Below are 16,682 nucleotides of genomic sequence, written 5' to 3'. Positions count from 1 at the left end.
GGTGGTGGGGAGGGGAATGAAAGGATTGCTGGATGAAAGGGTGAAAGGTCAGGGGAAGGTTTGTAAACGCAGCAGCGATTGCAGCTGCAGTTTTGTTAGTTAGGGCAATAAATTGTTAGCTCCATTCGGTTTGCGGGATTTTCGGAGGTTTCGGGGGGCAGGGGATGTGTCAGATGCAGAGATTGCATAAAATAAATTGGTCAGCGATTGATTTGGGGGATTTGCCGAACAATTTATTACCACCGAGATAAAGGCATTTGAGTGTCAACATCAAAATGGCAACATTCCATTCCAGTCGAATGCCCGACCCAGTCAAATATTTTTCCCTTAATCCTTTTTGCGTGACCTACACGGAAAGCATTTTTTGTGAGTTAAGGGTTTTCGTGGATTGAATTTTTAAGGGATTTTCTTAGGGATTTTAGGAGCTATAATTATCGCATATTTAAAGAAAGAGCATTTCAACTTCTACAAAATTAATTTCAAATACTAATTTTTTTTTGAATTTAATTTCCCTTTTCAAATAACTAACTTCGTCGAAAAATTTTTCCTGAGTGAATCTTTAAGGGCACATTTTACAGCACATTAGGCAGACACCCGATTCGAGAGGAATTTAAACCGCTTAAGTGAAAAGAGAAGCGTCGACACGTGCTCCATTGGCCAGACAGGGAGACATGCGGATCCCCAGCGGTGGCCGAAAAAAGAAACCGCAAAAACCGTATCTCAATTGCAATCACTCAAAACAACGGAAATGACGCTTAGCACAACTTCCTGTTCGCTTCGGCGGACAAGCGGACAAACGAACGGACAAATGAAAGTATCCACAGCTACGGGACGACGCGCAGCACCACCCAGCCACCACCCACCAGAATTGTAATTCATGTCGCTGGGGGAGTTTTCTTTTTTGGCATATTTGTCAACTCTGTTTCCACTGCACACATGATGAGGTGGGCAGTGGGTTGGGAATTGGGTACTGGCGGTGGGGTTATGGGGGGCGGTGGTGCAGGAGTTTAGGGCCGCCACGCCCATCAGCCGTACACCACTGACTGGCACATTCAAGTGCAATTTCCTTGTAATGCGAAACTATGTCATTTTGGCACGGACGCGAGCCGAAAAGCAGTTCCAGGATGCCGGATGGGGCCCTAGGTACAGGCAAGCCCCATAAACTATCCTGAAAAATTAAAAAATGTATTTTCAATTAAAAAAAAGATTTTTGCTATAACAATTTATTATTGATAACAATAAGAAATAGGAATATTTCCTATATTTCGACTACCTTTAAAATTATTATAGGTAATGGAATTTTTCTAATGTATTATAAAGAAATTAAAGAGTTTTAGTAACTCTTACATTATTATTGAAAAGTAAGCTAACATATATAAAATCTTATTGAATTACACCCTCATTGGAAAACCAACTTATCGACGTTTGCCTGTATTTGTTGGCAGCGCGTGCATGCAAACATGACACGTTGGCGCACTTGTGATGGCACTCGTGTCCACCTGGCAGCCGGCTCCTGGCACTTTTCACCCTGGCGATTGCGATTGCAGCTGCAACCGGATGCGGAACCAGAAGCTCTGGCTCTGGGCTCTCGGCTGATTCTGATTCTGACTCTGACTCTGAGCTGGAGCCGGAGTGCCGAAAATAGCCGGCAACAACCGGCAAGCAAAGTGGCAACTAGAGTGACGGGCTCTGGGTCTCAGGGAAGCGATTCTGGGCGGAGGCAGAGAGATCCCAGGCAGCCGGGCTGACAGGCGGCATTTGATAATGTCAGGCCCCAAATCAGCAACAGACACCAGCCAACTGGGGGACTCGAGAATCGGGGGTGGACAATTGCACGTTGCGATTTCAGCCGGTTGCCACTTGGCCGGGCACACATGGCCATCCCATCTCAAGTGTCTGTCTGGGCCATCGTCGAGTGCGGTTTGTCTGGTAGCCGATGGCCGATGGCAAAACTAAGCAACTATAGTTTAACACTTGCCCCCCCATTTCCTTGTAATTGCCGCTGAATTTGTCTCCGCTTTTTGTCTTTACAGAACAGTTTCACATTTTTGTGGGCGATCTGAGTGCCGAAATCGAGACGCAACAGCTGAAAGATGCATTCACCCCATTCGGAGAAATATCGTAAGTACTAAGTGAACGATAATAAACTTATTATTTTATGAAATAATTTTAATAAAGATATTTTTATAAAATACATAAATTTCTAAATAGTGCTATTCATTCTGATTTAATTTATAACAAGGATCCTGGCTACTTACTTCTTAATTAGCAAAAACCTTTTCCACCATCGATCCATGTTTTTCGGCCAGCACATTAACTCCAATCAAAGAACATTTTGCCGCACTTGTGCCGGCCGAGCAAATTGTTAAATAAACAAACAAACGGCAAATGAAGTCCCCCGTCTTTCTGCGCCTAATTTATGAATAATTAGCGAGCCGAGGGTGCATGTCGAAGGAAACCGCGAAATGTTGGGCCACAGCAACGTGAATTTCTCTCGTTTCTAGCTTTGCTTTTGTTTTTTTTTTCCTGCTGGCTTTCTGCTTCTGAAAATCACGAGTGAATGGTCCATAGAAACGTGGGGCTCCCGAGCAACGGGCAATAAATTAATAATTTAATTTTCGACTTTTTTGTTTGAGCAGCAAAGAGCAAAAAGCAAAAAAAAAAACAAGAAAGGGGGAAAAACAAACTGCAATAGGGACCGGGACCAGTTGAAAGCCACAAGCAGCTGTCGACGCCGGGGCAAACAAATGATGCCGGGCGAGTGGCCCAAAAAAATATTAGAGCAGAACAAGTGAAAGCAAATAAAACTGATTTATATACATACCTGTACAGGTGGGGAATACGTATAACTTGCCTTACCTTGCCGCGCCTTACCCTGCTTATATATATATATTTTTATGCCTGCTGATCAGGTCAGCAACCAAAAAAGACGTCATGGGAGCGTTTTTCGCAGGCTTTTCATTTGCCACTTCCTTAATTAATGAGCATCAGCCTTCGTCTCCGTCTTCCATTCGCCCCTCGCTATTTGCTCACGGTTCTTTTGAGAAACGTTGAACTCATTTTGCCAGAAACTATTTATTCGAGAGCACACTGGGAAAAAAAGTATAAAAGAAAAATGCTAACGATATAAGGGCTTAAAGTTTAAAATACAGGTTAAGTTAAGATTATATTTTGTATATTCTAGAATTTAAAGTTAAATAAATTTTAAAAACTAAGTTGAAAAGATATTTCAAATTTTAATATTAATTTCTGAACTGAACTAATTTCTAAAAATACATTTTTTTCTTGTGCATTGTCAAACGTTTATTTTACATTTTGAGGGCTTGGCCTTTTGAAGTGCCTGGCTTGGATTTTTGGTAGCGGTTTATCCCGCGGCCCGGCATCTGCAAATACTGTTCTTCCGCATGTTTATTTTATAGCGGGAGCAAATCTACGAAATAATTACATTTTTCATCTACACCTGAAGTGGTTCCGCGCTGCCTGCGGGGCCCAAGGAATCCAAGGAGCCCGCTTCAAAGACATCCTCTTGCCAGGACATCCTTCCATCCTCGCCTGGCCTCTTAATTTATTGCTCTTTATGCCTTGAGTGCCCGCGTGGGAAATAATCGCAAATATGTTGTCGTCCCATTCCCGGCATTACCTACTTTTCATCATCAGGTTAACAGCACTCATGGGTGGATTTTTCATTTGGCAAGCTAAATTTATACAACAATCTCGCCCCCAGACTTGAGCTCGTTTTTAATTAACTGGCTTAACTTTCCAACTGCGGCGGCGAACAGTGGAAACTTTACAAAGTAATATGTGTGTGGAAAATTCACCATAACCGAAAGTTTTTGTGGTTTTAGTTTGGCAGACGGGCGATGCACAGAAGACAGAACTCATTATGAAAGTCGATGGAAAATTATTGAAAAGGAAAGGCTGTGCGGCGGAAACAAAAGAAACTTAATCCCCCAATTAATTGCTTCCCTTTGGCAATCGCAAACGCAATCGCAATCGGAATGGCAACCGTAATCGCCCTCATAATCCCTTCAAAATAATTAAGTCTCTTTGAGTTTCCAAATCAATCAACACCTTGTGCTTAATCAAAACCACCGAGCGCACACTTGTCCACTTTCCCAGCAACAGAAGCGGTAGGAGCATCAGACAATTTGCCTCTGGGGCACCACTAATATATAGTTTCCTTATCGCAACTGTTTAATGGACTGGCACACACCAAAAATCCGATTAGACAATATAATGCCGAGGCGCTCATTCTTATAATGGCCATAAAACACAAGGCCCCGGAGTGTGCTTGCTTTAATGCAGCTAATTAATTATTTGGCTGGTTCGAAAGGATCAAAATGAAACTCAAACCATAACCACTTCTTGCTCGGCCAATTAGGGTAATATTCGCAGAAACCAATCGACTGCAGCAGCCATGGCCGAAAGTGCCAAGACGATGACGGGCAGTTCAAGAGGCAGTTCGATATATATGGCATATAGCATATAGCATACATATAATACCATAGTCGTGACCGAGCACAAAACTGAAATTCAATTATCCGCCTGCGGTGGGCGGCTCAAATTGCGTCTGCTTGTCGATGCAGTCGCCGCAGCCCAAAAACCATAACCAGATAGCACAGAATGCCATACTCCTGATTAATCACATGCAATATGTTCTGACCTGACCCCTCCTCGACTTGGCACTCGTTGCCAGCCGTATTCATAAATAAAACCAGAATCCGATTCGGAATCAGAATGAGAATCGGATTCGGAATCATGAGTGCCGAGGAGAGACAAACAAAGAGGCCCGGCACAATGGGCAAATTGATTAGCGAGCGGGACATGGACACGTCCTGGCCATTTGGCCGGCAGGACCTTCCACTGTGGGTCCTTGCCTGATTAGTTTCCTCGATATTGTTGCCGCCTCTCATAATTCAATTACATTTTTGTGCTGCCTGGCTAACGAGGCCTTCTCGGCCTGTAATTGGCAGCCCTTCTAGCTTGTTGCTGTTTGCCGCCTTTCATTGTCGGCCACAAAAGGCTTAACTTGGCCTTTTGTGCTCAAGTTTGGACCAAACAAATTTCAAAATTCACAAGGAAAAAAATCACAGTGAAATGTGGGGTATTTCAACATGACGTATATAATAATTTTAAATTTTATTACCTAAATATTTAAAAGATCATCAGAACTTAACGTTTTTTTTAATAGTATATTTAAATCTTTTTTTAAATCCCTTTTTTTCCCTGTATAACCTACACAAAACTTATGCTGAACTTGTGTGTTAAAGTCCTGAAGAGGTTGCCGGAAAAAAGCAAAGAAATCAACAAGATAATAGTTGATAGTTGCGACTGGGAATGGGAATGCGAATGGAAATAAACTCGCTCGCTATCTCGTTTGCTTTTTTTTCGGTTACTTTTAATGACACTTGGAAAAGTTTTGATTTTGGTTTGCTGTCTACCATCTCCAGACTGCAGACTGCACTCCTTTGCCACCTTGCCACGACGTCATTACGTTGATGTTCCTTCTCCTTCCCCATTTTTTTGTTGTTTTTTTCGTTTTAACGGGGCATATAATTTTGTCGCCCCGTTTTAGCGACAGCTCTCGATTGGGGCAATGCTGAAAATGAGCAAAACTTTCAACTTAATCTATTCAGAAAGTTGCCTCAGCTTCAGCTTCAGATTCAGCTCCACCGATGGATTCAGCTTCTTCGGCCTCAGCCCTTTTCATAAACTTCAAAATGCGCTTGTGCACGTCGTCAAGTTAACTTGGCTCCTTTCTGCAGTTCTGCATTTCTGCAGTTCGACTTTCAGTTGCCGAGAAGAGCGGGAGAGAAAAGGGGAAACGGAAACCAATGATCGGCGACAAGTGGGCGGCGGAAATGGTGGAAAAGTTGAGCGGCCCGCGCCATCTAACTCTGCTCTTAAGTAGGCGGCGGCTTTTGTTGCGAGGCGGCGAGTGACAAATCAAAATCGCATTCAAATGCGACGCGGCGTGCAGCGGAAGTTAATGCGAAAAACTTTTGCCCCAAAACGCGCACAATCAGTCAAGCATCTCTCCTTGGCACTCTTCGCGATTTCCCATGCACTTAAAAAAAAGAATGTGAGTGAATATTTAGAATTCCCGATCAAGTTTAAAAAGTAAGTAAAGAATAATTTAAAAAATTTAATCGCTTAGCCTATGAAGTTGAAGCATGAGAAGCATTTTTAGCGGGATAAATATCCACGCACTCGGGTGAAAAGTGAAAGGAAGTGTGGTATTCAAAAAATAATCAACAACAAATTTGTTATCAAGGGATAACATAAAAATTATATCAATTTTTATATATCTTTCAAAAATGGTTTTTATTTGCTGAAAATAACTTTCAGATTTTTTCATTTACGATTTTTAGAAAATTGTATTTACTAATGCGTATTTTTCTCTCTGTGACTTTCCCGGATTTTCTCTCAATCCTTCGCTCTGTTTGTGCGTAGTGTGAAAAATGAGTCTTGGCAGTTTGTGTTGCAGCCGCAAAAGCCTGACACTTTTTCATGCCGCCTGCGACGATTTATATTTGTGGCGAGTGTCAAAAGTTGGACCAAGTTCTGGCGACTTTAAAGCGCCACTCAATGCAAATTAAAGCAAATTGAAATCGGCTCCGAGTACATTCGGCTGTGTAAACTTTTTAATATCGTTTTAATGGCCGGCAAAGTTTGCACAATCATTAAATGGCAAACAATTTTCAACGTTTTCAATTTGTACAGATTGTGTATCAATACACACAGGTTTAATGCTTAGATAATAGACAGAAGGCCAGCAGGCGGCGAATGGTGGTGGCGACTTGGGTCCTGGGGCATAAATTTATTTAATTTACTTTCATGCCGCGGCAAAGGCGACGGCAGAGGCAACTTTGCCCATAAAATACGCATTAATTCATTAAAATTGACAAAGGCGAAACACGAGTGCCAAGCACGGTTGGCTGCCTTTTGGACAGTGTCTGTTGCCAAATGCCGGGCAAACTGAGCGAACTGAATGACTGAGTGACTGACAATGTCCTGCGTTTTTGGGGCCAACTAAACGGAGCCAAAACAGTTTGCAAAACGGCGCCCCACAGCGGCTAAATGTATATAAATAAAAGTGCTTCAGTCGCTGCGGAGAGGAGCGGCGGCGCCTTTTAAAATTAAATCAACGGAAATAAAAGGGACAACAAGAGGGATATAAGGGCAGCAGCAGTAGCAGTAGCAGTGGCACAGCAGCCCAAAACTTTTTTATCGCGCCAACAAAGCCGCGCCAGAAATTATGCTGCAATGAAGACGACAACGAGTATAGTCCTTTTCGTCCTTGGACGAGGGGCGACAATTTTTGGCTGGCGCTTAAAATGGCACTTTGGCTGCCTGTCATTTGCAGGCAGCGCGGCACAAATTGAATTTAACTGCACTTTCTGGGCCTCCTCGGCTTTCTGCCCGCCTTTCTCAATTGAGCCGCTGCCAAAAAAACAAGTCGTCGTCGTCGGCGGCGGCGTCGACCCTCCGGGGCCCGCACATATGTTGAAAGTTTATCACTTGGCCAAATAAAAATTTGCTACTCGGGCCTTCACTCGACTCGACGGCCTTGCTCTAAACTTTTGGCTACAAATTTATTGGCAATAAATTGACTGCCATTAAAGTAAGCGAATAAAAAATGGCTGCCAACGCATAAATCCCCCAAATAATTTGACAAAATGAGTCACACAGATTGAGTGGCCCATTTTATGGGCCTCCGGCTCTACGCCGAAGTCACAGGTGCAATTTCGACACGGAAATGTAATTTTAAAGCACTCAACGACCTCGGGGGCAACGCTTCCAGAAGTTTGAGCCTGGAAAAAAATTAGCAGGAGAGGCACAAAATAATATAATCATGGACCAATAAAGTCGGACGGTACACAGAAATAAAATAGATAAAGAAATATTAAAAATAAAAAATTGAAATATTTCAAAAGTTTTTACGTACATTTCCTGAAAATAATCAATATCAATTTTAGTACCACATTTTATTTTTCCTGTATTTTAAGATACTTTCCCATAAGAGGTCATTTAAGGTTTTCATTCTTTGGAAATAAGTAATCCTTTAGCCAGTCTAGACAATTTGTCTACATTTAATTTAGTACTACACGGTTTTCCAGTGTGCCGCCTGTACAGGTGACCCTCCCACTTGAGTGACACTCTGCGGCAGGATGGCGATGGAGCTGCAAACAAGAGAAATCTAATCAAAGCTAATCCAACAAAAGCGAATGCCGAGCAATGTCAAGCGCCTTTTGTTTGCCCCAAGTGGCGTAAGCGCGGAAATTTGCTTGGCCAGACTCAAGGGCCCCGGTAGATGGTAGACATTTATTTAAAATACAAGCTATAAAATGAGCTGCCGGATGCGGATGCGGATCTGGCGGATGCGGATGAGGACGGCCATGCAGATCTGCCACAGAGACGGCCAAGTGTCGAGTGCCCTGTAATTGCCGGACAAAGGTAAACGCCCGAAGGGGCGGGACGGGGCTCAAAGTAGAAAAGAAAAGATAAGGGCAGCGAAGATGGCAGAGGGGCGAATTAAATGAATTTGATTTACGTTTTTAAAGCCAAATAAACGCCTTTCAATTAAGTCGAAAGCCGGAGCAGCAGCTGCCCACGATTCACCATTCTCCGCCGTTGTCTCTTATTGACTTTGGCAGTGGCTGTGCCGCTGACAGCGTTCGTTGGCATTGGTCTCTGGCAAAATACTCGAAAAACCACCGCAAACACCTGACGAGCATTCATTCGATGCCACCTGCCCTCAGCTGGCCATCGACTTCCATCTCCTTCCCGTTCTCGCCCATTCACAACCGCCGTTTGCACAGAGCGCTCATACGCCCTGTTGCCTCGTTTCGCTTTTGTCGTTACATTTTGAACCTGTCGTCTGACACTGTGATGAAAAAGGCATTGGAAAATATATTCGTAGGAAAAGAAATATTTTTTTAAGGCTTTTAAATTACCTATTATTAAATAGGTACTTATTTTTAATCAATCGATCTATTATTTTTTTTTTGGGATTTTCATGACAAAAACTATTTTTTTAAACCGATTACAAATTTAAAATTTAATAAAAAATAGTTTTCAATATTTCGGATTACTGATAAATAGCTGATAGCTTGTTAATCTATAAAATTCCCAATAAAGACAGCTTTTTTCGCTCAGTGCCTGCTCTCAGCTTGTTGTCATTTCGCTAGCGCCGCACCGTGTTCACTGATTTCGCTTGCAAATTAATGAGAAATTAGAGACAATGCCAGAGTCAGAGCCACAGTGCCGCAGATAGGAGCCGTAGCAGGAGCCGTAGTCGATGGCAGGACCATTGCCACTTCCACGTCCTCTTTCCTCCTTCCTCGTCGTAAAAAGAACATTTGTGCTAATTTAGAAAAAGGCAAATTTGGACAGGACTTCATTACGGGCACGTAACGGCATTGGCATTGCTTTTGGCCTGGCCCTTGTTTGATTGATTGAATTTGTCTGGGATTGGAGTCGGTGGGAGGTCTTTGGTTCAGGGGTTCCGGTTCGTCATCCGGCATAATGGCCACAGTGAAGCCATGGAGCTACGGGTCCAGCAGCAGCCATACATATTTAATATTTAGATTATTTCCTTGTAGATTGATATCAATTTAATGTGTTTTTCGGGGCCAGAAACAATTTGCATAATGTCTTTTTGATTTGCATTTAGTTTCGAGGGTCTATCAATTTGTTTTTGAACCCAGCCCAACAATGGAGAATTGAATGCATTTCAAATTAATCTTTTTCACTCGCAAAGCCGCAAAGCCTCGGTGCAGAACCACTCCACTCCGGCGTTTGTCTGCAATTAAAATTAATTAAAACACATGAGTAGCGATGGAGGGCGATGCCACGCCCCCAAAGAATAGGTAGGGCTTTCGCCTGAAAAGTCTACGCCCCCTCCACTCGAAGTGCGCTGTAATTTCAGATTAATTTGCATATTAGACCGCTGACATTTCCAACTACACAGCCAACGGAGGACAGTGACATGTGTGCGTAGTGACGAGTCGATTAATTGCGTTAGATTATCCTCTCGGCACGCACACACACACACAGAGCTCTTCGTATATGTAAGGACGCTTAATTTGTGCCTTGAGCTAATTTCATTTCTTTGTTGTTATTGCAAAACGCACGAAGGACATTACGATTCTGGGCTGCCATCAAACGAAATTATAATTGAGACCCGGCCGCAGTGAAATCCTCGAACGCACGCGCTTTAATAAAATCATCCAGCTACACAGGGAGAAAAAATCATTAATTTGATAATAGAAAAAAAGGAAGGGTGAAACCTATATAAATAGGTTTTAAGTTTGAAGCAGAATATAATAACCATCCTGTAATAATAATAATAAGTTTTGGGAGCTCAAAAAATATTTTATTTAATTTGATCATCAATCGACCAGCTATTATAATAATCATATATTTAGCCGCCGTGTACAAAAGAAAGCGGAGTGAGATGTGTTTGTATAGCTAAATAGCTATGCATGCCTAATGTCTGTATTTAACTGGGCATGAACCATGAGCAAAGTCTGGTTCTGGGCACGCTCGTAATTATAGAAGCAACATACCCGCCCATCCACCACTTCATCACCCACTCGCACCAGTTAATAATCAACTTACGCATCTGCAGCGAAACAGAAACATGGCCAGGATAATGCGTGCGTGGATGGGTGGTTGGTAGTCCCCTGCTCCTGGCCATGATAATGTCAATTTGTCTGTGCCACATGGCCACGCGCTTTTTATGATTAAAATAGGTAATAAAATTGTGCATGTGTGGGCCTCTCGCTCGGCACTGTCATCATGCGGAGGAGAATGTGGGGTCGCGCTTAAATTAATTAAACCAAATAGAAAAACTGAGGCGCAAAGCCACAACAAATTAAATAAAAACGTTGACAATTTATATGAAGTACCCACCTACCCAGTGACAATTCCCAAAATGCTAGCGATGACGCAAAGGTGGCGAAGCAGGTTAAATTAAAATTGTTAATTTGATTTCCATTTAAATGGCTTCTACCTTACTCGTAGATTCTGAGAAAAAATGGAACGCATTAAGGAGTTTTAAAAAGCTAACATAGGTACTCAGAATGACAAAGGGTTATTAAGCTCATTAAGGTGGCTCACGATTCTGATAAAAATTATTTTTAAAGAGGTGATAGAAATAAAAAATCCCCAAATGTTTAAGGCTGGATTCATTATTATTATGGAAAAACCTTAAATTTATTTATTAATTTTTAATCTTTCGAAAAGAACCCCTGAAAACTAAAACTTTCTAGTCGATTTATCTCTGTTTAGAAACTGGTAAAACAAAATCTGAAAAAGCTCTCCAGGATTTAAATGTCTTGCTCTGTTACCAAAGTGTCGCCAGCTGCTGCCAGTCTCGGCCTGATGAATTTGTTGATTTATCACAGACACTTCGCCCACACCTACGCACTCCAAGAATCCCAGACACGGCATATGAATATATACTATGTAGTATATATGCCCTACAATGTCCACAAAGAGCTGGCTGTGCGAGTTGCGAGGATTGTGCCAAATGGCGTGAATTTATTTTCCAGATGTAAGCAGATGTGAAGTGCGGAGTTCATTGGCATCGGGTAACAGCTGCTGCAGTGCAAAGTCCTCGGACTTTGGCCAAAACCGGATGAGCCAGATGCCAAGATGCTGAGCTTTGAGACCGACTGATTGCTTCCTTTTTGCCTTGCAAAAGCAAAATGGGAAGATGAAGTCATCAGATTAGTTAGCTTCAGCTCTCGCCAACTCAACTAAACTCTCTTTCTAAATCAAGTCGGTGATATTAATTCGCCAACACACCTCAAGTGAACTCCCGGGTTGAGTAATTATGTGCCCCAATGCTCGAGCTCAGGTGGAAATCATGTTGTGTATTTCCGTTGCAATTGCGAAATTTTAAACTTGTTAACAGCAAATTGAAGTCATTTCCTGTTGCAACAACAATATGTTGCGGCATAGTGCAGGGCGAAATAAATGAGAAAACCACAATGCAACAGCAACCGACAAAACAGAAAACACAGAAATATACAAAAAATAGAAAAGAAAGAAAAAATGCCGAGGCACAAGGACTCGGGAGCAAAGAAAGCAAAAATGCCAAAAAGGTACAAAAGCGGAAATAAACGTTGCAGGCAGGCAGCCAAGGACTAAGGAACAAGGACCAGGGACCAGTTACCCGGACAGGATAACCTGTTGACCACGTGCATACTGCAATTCAAACAACCCAACTCAAGTTTTGCCGAAAAATGCCAAGAAAATTGCATTTTCGCCGGAGCAGGAGAAACATGAAAAAGGTAGCAACCTCGACTGGCGACAGTGCAAAATAAGTAAAAGGCAAAGGCAGCTGGGAAATAAACTCCGGCGCTTTGTGTTTGTCGGGAATAGGCAGCGGGAACTGTACACTCAAAGAAAATAGAGATATTTAAAAAAATATATATTTTTAGAATTTAAAATAGAGGAAAATTAAAGTTTAAGGTCCACAAATCACATTAAAAAATGGAAATTAATATTTTGAATAGCCTAAGAGTGTAACAAAATTCAAAATAAATATCTCGTGTTAATTTTATTACCAAATAAAATAACTGTATATTTTTTTGAGTGAATTTAAAAGAGGTGGAGACGAAAAGGGAATCATAGAAGGGGGTGGCCAAGTGAAATGCGCGCATCGCGTGCTGCGAATGCAATTTCGGAGCTGCTGCACGACCACGCCTCCTTTTCCCCCCTTTCAGACTGCGTTAACAATTTGCCGAGAAAAGGGGGAAGGGGCGACAAATGCAATCTACAAACAATGAAATGAATTGTCAAGTGCAAACATGCCACTGACGTGCAATTGCAACGCGTATGCAACAAGCCTTCATTGGCTGCAATTGCAATTGCCGTTTGCCACAACCTCCCACAAAAACCACCCACACATCAGCAGCTCGCGTTGCGAATTTATTTTGCATGCGGCTGGGCTGGCAGTTAAAAAACATGCCAGAAATGCGAGCTGCTTAGGCGCTTCCGCCGGTCGACTTAACAAGAGCCCATCAGCCGTCAAAGCGAGCGATAAAATGTTTTGGCCAGGCCAAAAAAAAGAAAATAGAAAGCAAGTACAAAACGAGAGAGAAAACGCTGCTGCCACTTTTATGACACTGCAATTCGGTGAAAGCTGTTTTGGCCGTTCTGTTGTGACACGATTAAGGGACTCGTCGTGGACTCGAGGACGCTGTTCTTTTACCGCTCGCCGCTCCTTAAAGATTTATGGTCCGCGCCATGCACTTGCAACTCCGCCGGATATCCGGAATGACACGACAAGCAGCCGAAATGCATTGGCCGTAAACGGATACTTGGCAGCGGACGATTACTCCGGCCCACAGTAGAGGCTTTATGTCCACTTCGAGGACATCTTGTTGGACCTGGGTCCCGGTCCCTGCGACCGCAATTGATACACTGAGAAAAAAGTTAAGCAATAAATAATGAAATAAGTCTTTAGATAATTGATAAATTATATTATTATACAATATGTATTCAAGATTGGGATATATTTATAGTTTAACTAATTTATTTTTAACTTTTACCTAAAATTAAATTGACTGGTTAAAATCATTAGTTTTCTGCCAAATTTATGTTTTCCAAGACGTGCTACACACAATCCCTTTTAAGGCCCCATTTATTTTCCCAGTGCACTCATATTCCTTGTTGCATTCAACTATCCCGTTTGGCTGCTTAATCTTGGCTTTATTCAGGTCACCCACTCAGGATGTTTTCAGCAGCCTTTCGGCTGACTTTGAGTTGGATTTTCGGTAAGCAATACAAGATGCCACACAAAATAGGAAAAAAGCGAAAAATAGAAACTGAAAGCTGAATGCCTCTGCCCACAATTGTTGCTCCCAGAGCCTGAGACTTGGCTTTTGTTGATTTGAACTTTTGTTCATCTTTTTTCCTTTTTCTTTGACAAGGGCCAGCCGATGTGGGCATGGTCATGTTATCTTGTTGACATGCCGGACGTTGACATATCCATTTTTTACAAGCCTAGACAAGCTCACTGGCCCCTCCGGCTGCCTGGTCATTCCTTTTCTATTTGCCAGGACTTATGCTGGTCCTTCTCTTTGCCCTGTGTGTGTGTTTGTGTATTATTGGAATAACAATGGCCATTGGCCCACAGGCAACGCAAATAACAACAACGACAATCGGGCTGCCATGAAGGTAATTTATTATTTTTTTGTGACTTGATTTTTCTGTTCTGTTCTGTGGGTCAATTCCTGTCTTTCACCTCCCCGAAATAGAAATAAATCAATTTTAAATCACGTCATTATTAAATGGCTATAAATGGGGGAATGCTTTGTTTGGTGGCTGGATTTGTGTGTGTATGTGTGTATGCCGCACTCATACAACAATTAATACTTGGCCATTACTTCCATTTGCGGCATGTTAATTTGTTGCCACATCAATTGCTGTTGCCAATATGCGAGGCGAATGCACAAACAAGCGAAGCGCTTACAATCAAAGGCGCACCCATACGCTGAGAAAAATTGGGGGAATGGAAGTACTGTAGAAAGTTCCTTCAAATTATTTATATTAATTCCCTTATTATTCCCTTATTATAAGTATTATCAACATAGTCGTTTTATCAATATCAACGTTTATCTTGCTGAAGTGAAATTAGTGAAATTAATATCTTACTTCCCCTTTAACCAGCTTAAAGGAATCGATTCTAATGTGCAGCCTGCATCGTCGGCCATTGTGTGACGAAGATTTAGTAATTAATTTTACACAATGCTGTCGAAGGTTAAGGTTCCAGTAAATCCCGAAACTGTACCTTAATACAATGCACCTTTCCTGTACATTTTCACTTGGGGGGAGAAATTTATGGTCGAGAGCATTTAATCCTTTCTTCGATCGAATCTTTTAATCACATTATGATCCCCGTGAAGGCCGTCATAGCCCCCTGGGAAATTTCCACCAGAGTCTGAAATCGAAATAGAATGCCATTGACATGTCTAGTTCAATGTAGTGGCGTGTTTAGAACAAATATTTTTTTGCACACTCCTTAAATACCACTTATCCTTTTAATGTTATTCCACAAATCCAAGTTTTCTAATATCTTGGAGATACTTTTATTAAGAGCTTTTGTACTAAAGGTCATGCTCATATTTTTATTGAATTCTATTTGCATTACCATTAGTTTTTCTCAGTGCACATACACATAGACACCCGTTCAGGACTCTGGACTCGGGATGCTTGTGTAACAATCTCACCGACAGCTGGCGCTGTTGCGGTTTGCAGCTACAACTATTGCAACGGCAGCATGAAGGGCAGGCAACAAAAGAGGCTGCAAGGCAACTTGGTGGGTGGCCATTCGATTGGGTTTGGGTGGCAGTGGGTGGTGGGTAGTTGCTAGTGGGCCGGCGGCATGCTGACAATTGCCTGACACTGGGCAGCTGCTTTATTTGCCCCGCACACGTGGACTCCAGTCCACACCCCCGGTTTGCCCATTGATTTGGCCCAGCCAAGTCAGACAAACAGAAGTCAGGAGGTGGGCGGCGGAAAAGTGGGCGGGGCAGGGAAAGCGACCAAAACTGAAAGCGAGCGAGAGGCTGACTACAACCCAGCGGTCGAACAATAACGCTTGAGTGATTATGCAATTGACAGCTAAATCAATCAATGATGTCAACTACATGCCGGCTACACACACACACAAACACACTCTGGATTACACACAAACACTCCCATAAACCCATACAACCATACACATGTGTGGTGGCAAACTGGCAAAACGTCCACGTTGTTTTTGACATTTTCAATTTTTTATGACAAAACTCCAAATTGGTACAAGTTGTTTTTTCTGCCTTTTTTTGCTGGCTGCCTTCTCTTCTTATTGATTGCCATAAAAAAGTTGATGCCATTTCAACAAATTTCTTGTTGTGAGTTAAATTTTTTCAATTCTTTAAACATGTTTATTGGGCTTTTTGCTTTGAACACTGGGGATTTAAACAGCTAACATAGTATATTTTGTTTTTAATAAAATTCGGAATTTTTAATAACTTGAAATAAAGCCAGCAGAAAAGGGGAAAATATTTTTCAGTGTTTTCCCGAATGCATTTACTATCCTCTCATTTATTGCTTTATAATACAATTTTTTTTTATATCGCGGATAAATTTCACATTTGATTATGCATTTTTTCTCAGTTTTAATAAATGAAATGACCATCGATGGCTGCTTATTTGCTGGCCTCGACTTTTGCCCAATCACAGGCACTCGAAAGGAAATTAAGCGGAGAACCCACACCGAAAAGTCGATGACAAAATGATGACAAATTTGAGAGGACTAGTATCCGTATCCGCACACTCGTATTTGTCAGCATTCGTCCTTTTTGGCACTGATTGCCGGCAATCGGCAGTCGACAATCGGCAGATGCCAACGCACGTTCGCAATCGAGGATTGTTATTGGGACGTCGAGTGATACCGCCTTGGATGATAAATATTTCATTTTTATGTTTCGGTCTGGCGGGCTCTCCACACATTTATTCCCCCACCTCAATCGATGTATCGTATCGATGACGTTTAATTTATAAATATGATGAAGCTGATGTTTGTCTAGCTAACACGAAATTCTATATATCTTTTTTCTCTTCTACCCACGCACGCAATCGGTCTTCAATCAGCTAGGAAATCGGGGGAAAAGTTTACCCTC

The 16,682-nt window shown here is 42.1% G+C and overlaps 1 protein-coding gene across 1 annotated transcript in view; it reads left to right on the top strand.

The window, feature by feature from the left end:
• The window catches only part of LOC108060432 (cytotoxic granule associated RNA binding protein TIA1-like), a 91,969-nt gene that overhangs the window by 50,704 nt on the left and 24,583 nt on the right, over positions 1-16,682 (top strand). The window contains exon 3 of the mRNA XM_017146130.3: positions 2,034-2,121. Coding sequence (XP_017001619.2) covers positions 2,034-2,121 — 88 coding nt within the window. The remainder of the gene's footprint in view (positions 1-2,033; positions 2,122-16,682) is intronic.

The sequence above is a fragment of the Drosophila takahashii genome, chromosome 3R, assembly GCF_030179915.1.
Source record: "Drosophila takahashii strain IR98-3 E-12201 chromosome 3R, DtakHiC1v2, whole genome shotgun sequence".
NCBI classification, from domain to species: Eukaryota; Metazoa; Arthropoda; class Insecta; order Diptera; family Drosophilidae; genus Drosophila; species Drosophila takahashii.
The sequence above is the reverse complement of the archived record's forward strand: the minus strand, read 5'-3'. Positions and strand labels throughout refer to the sequence as shown.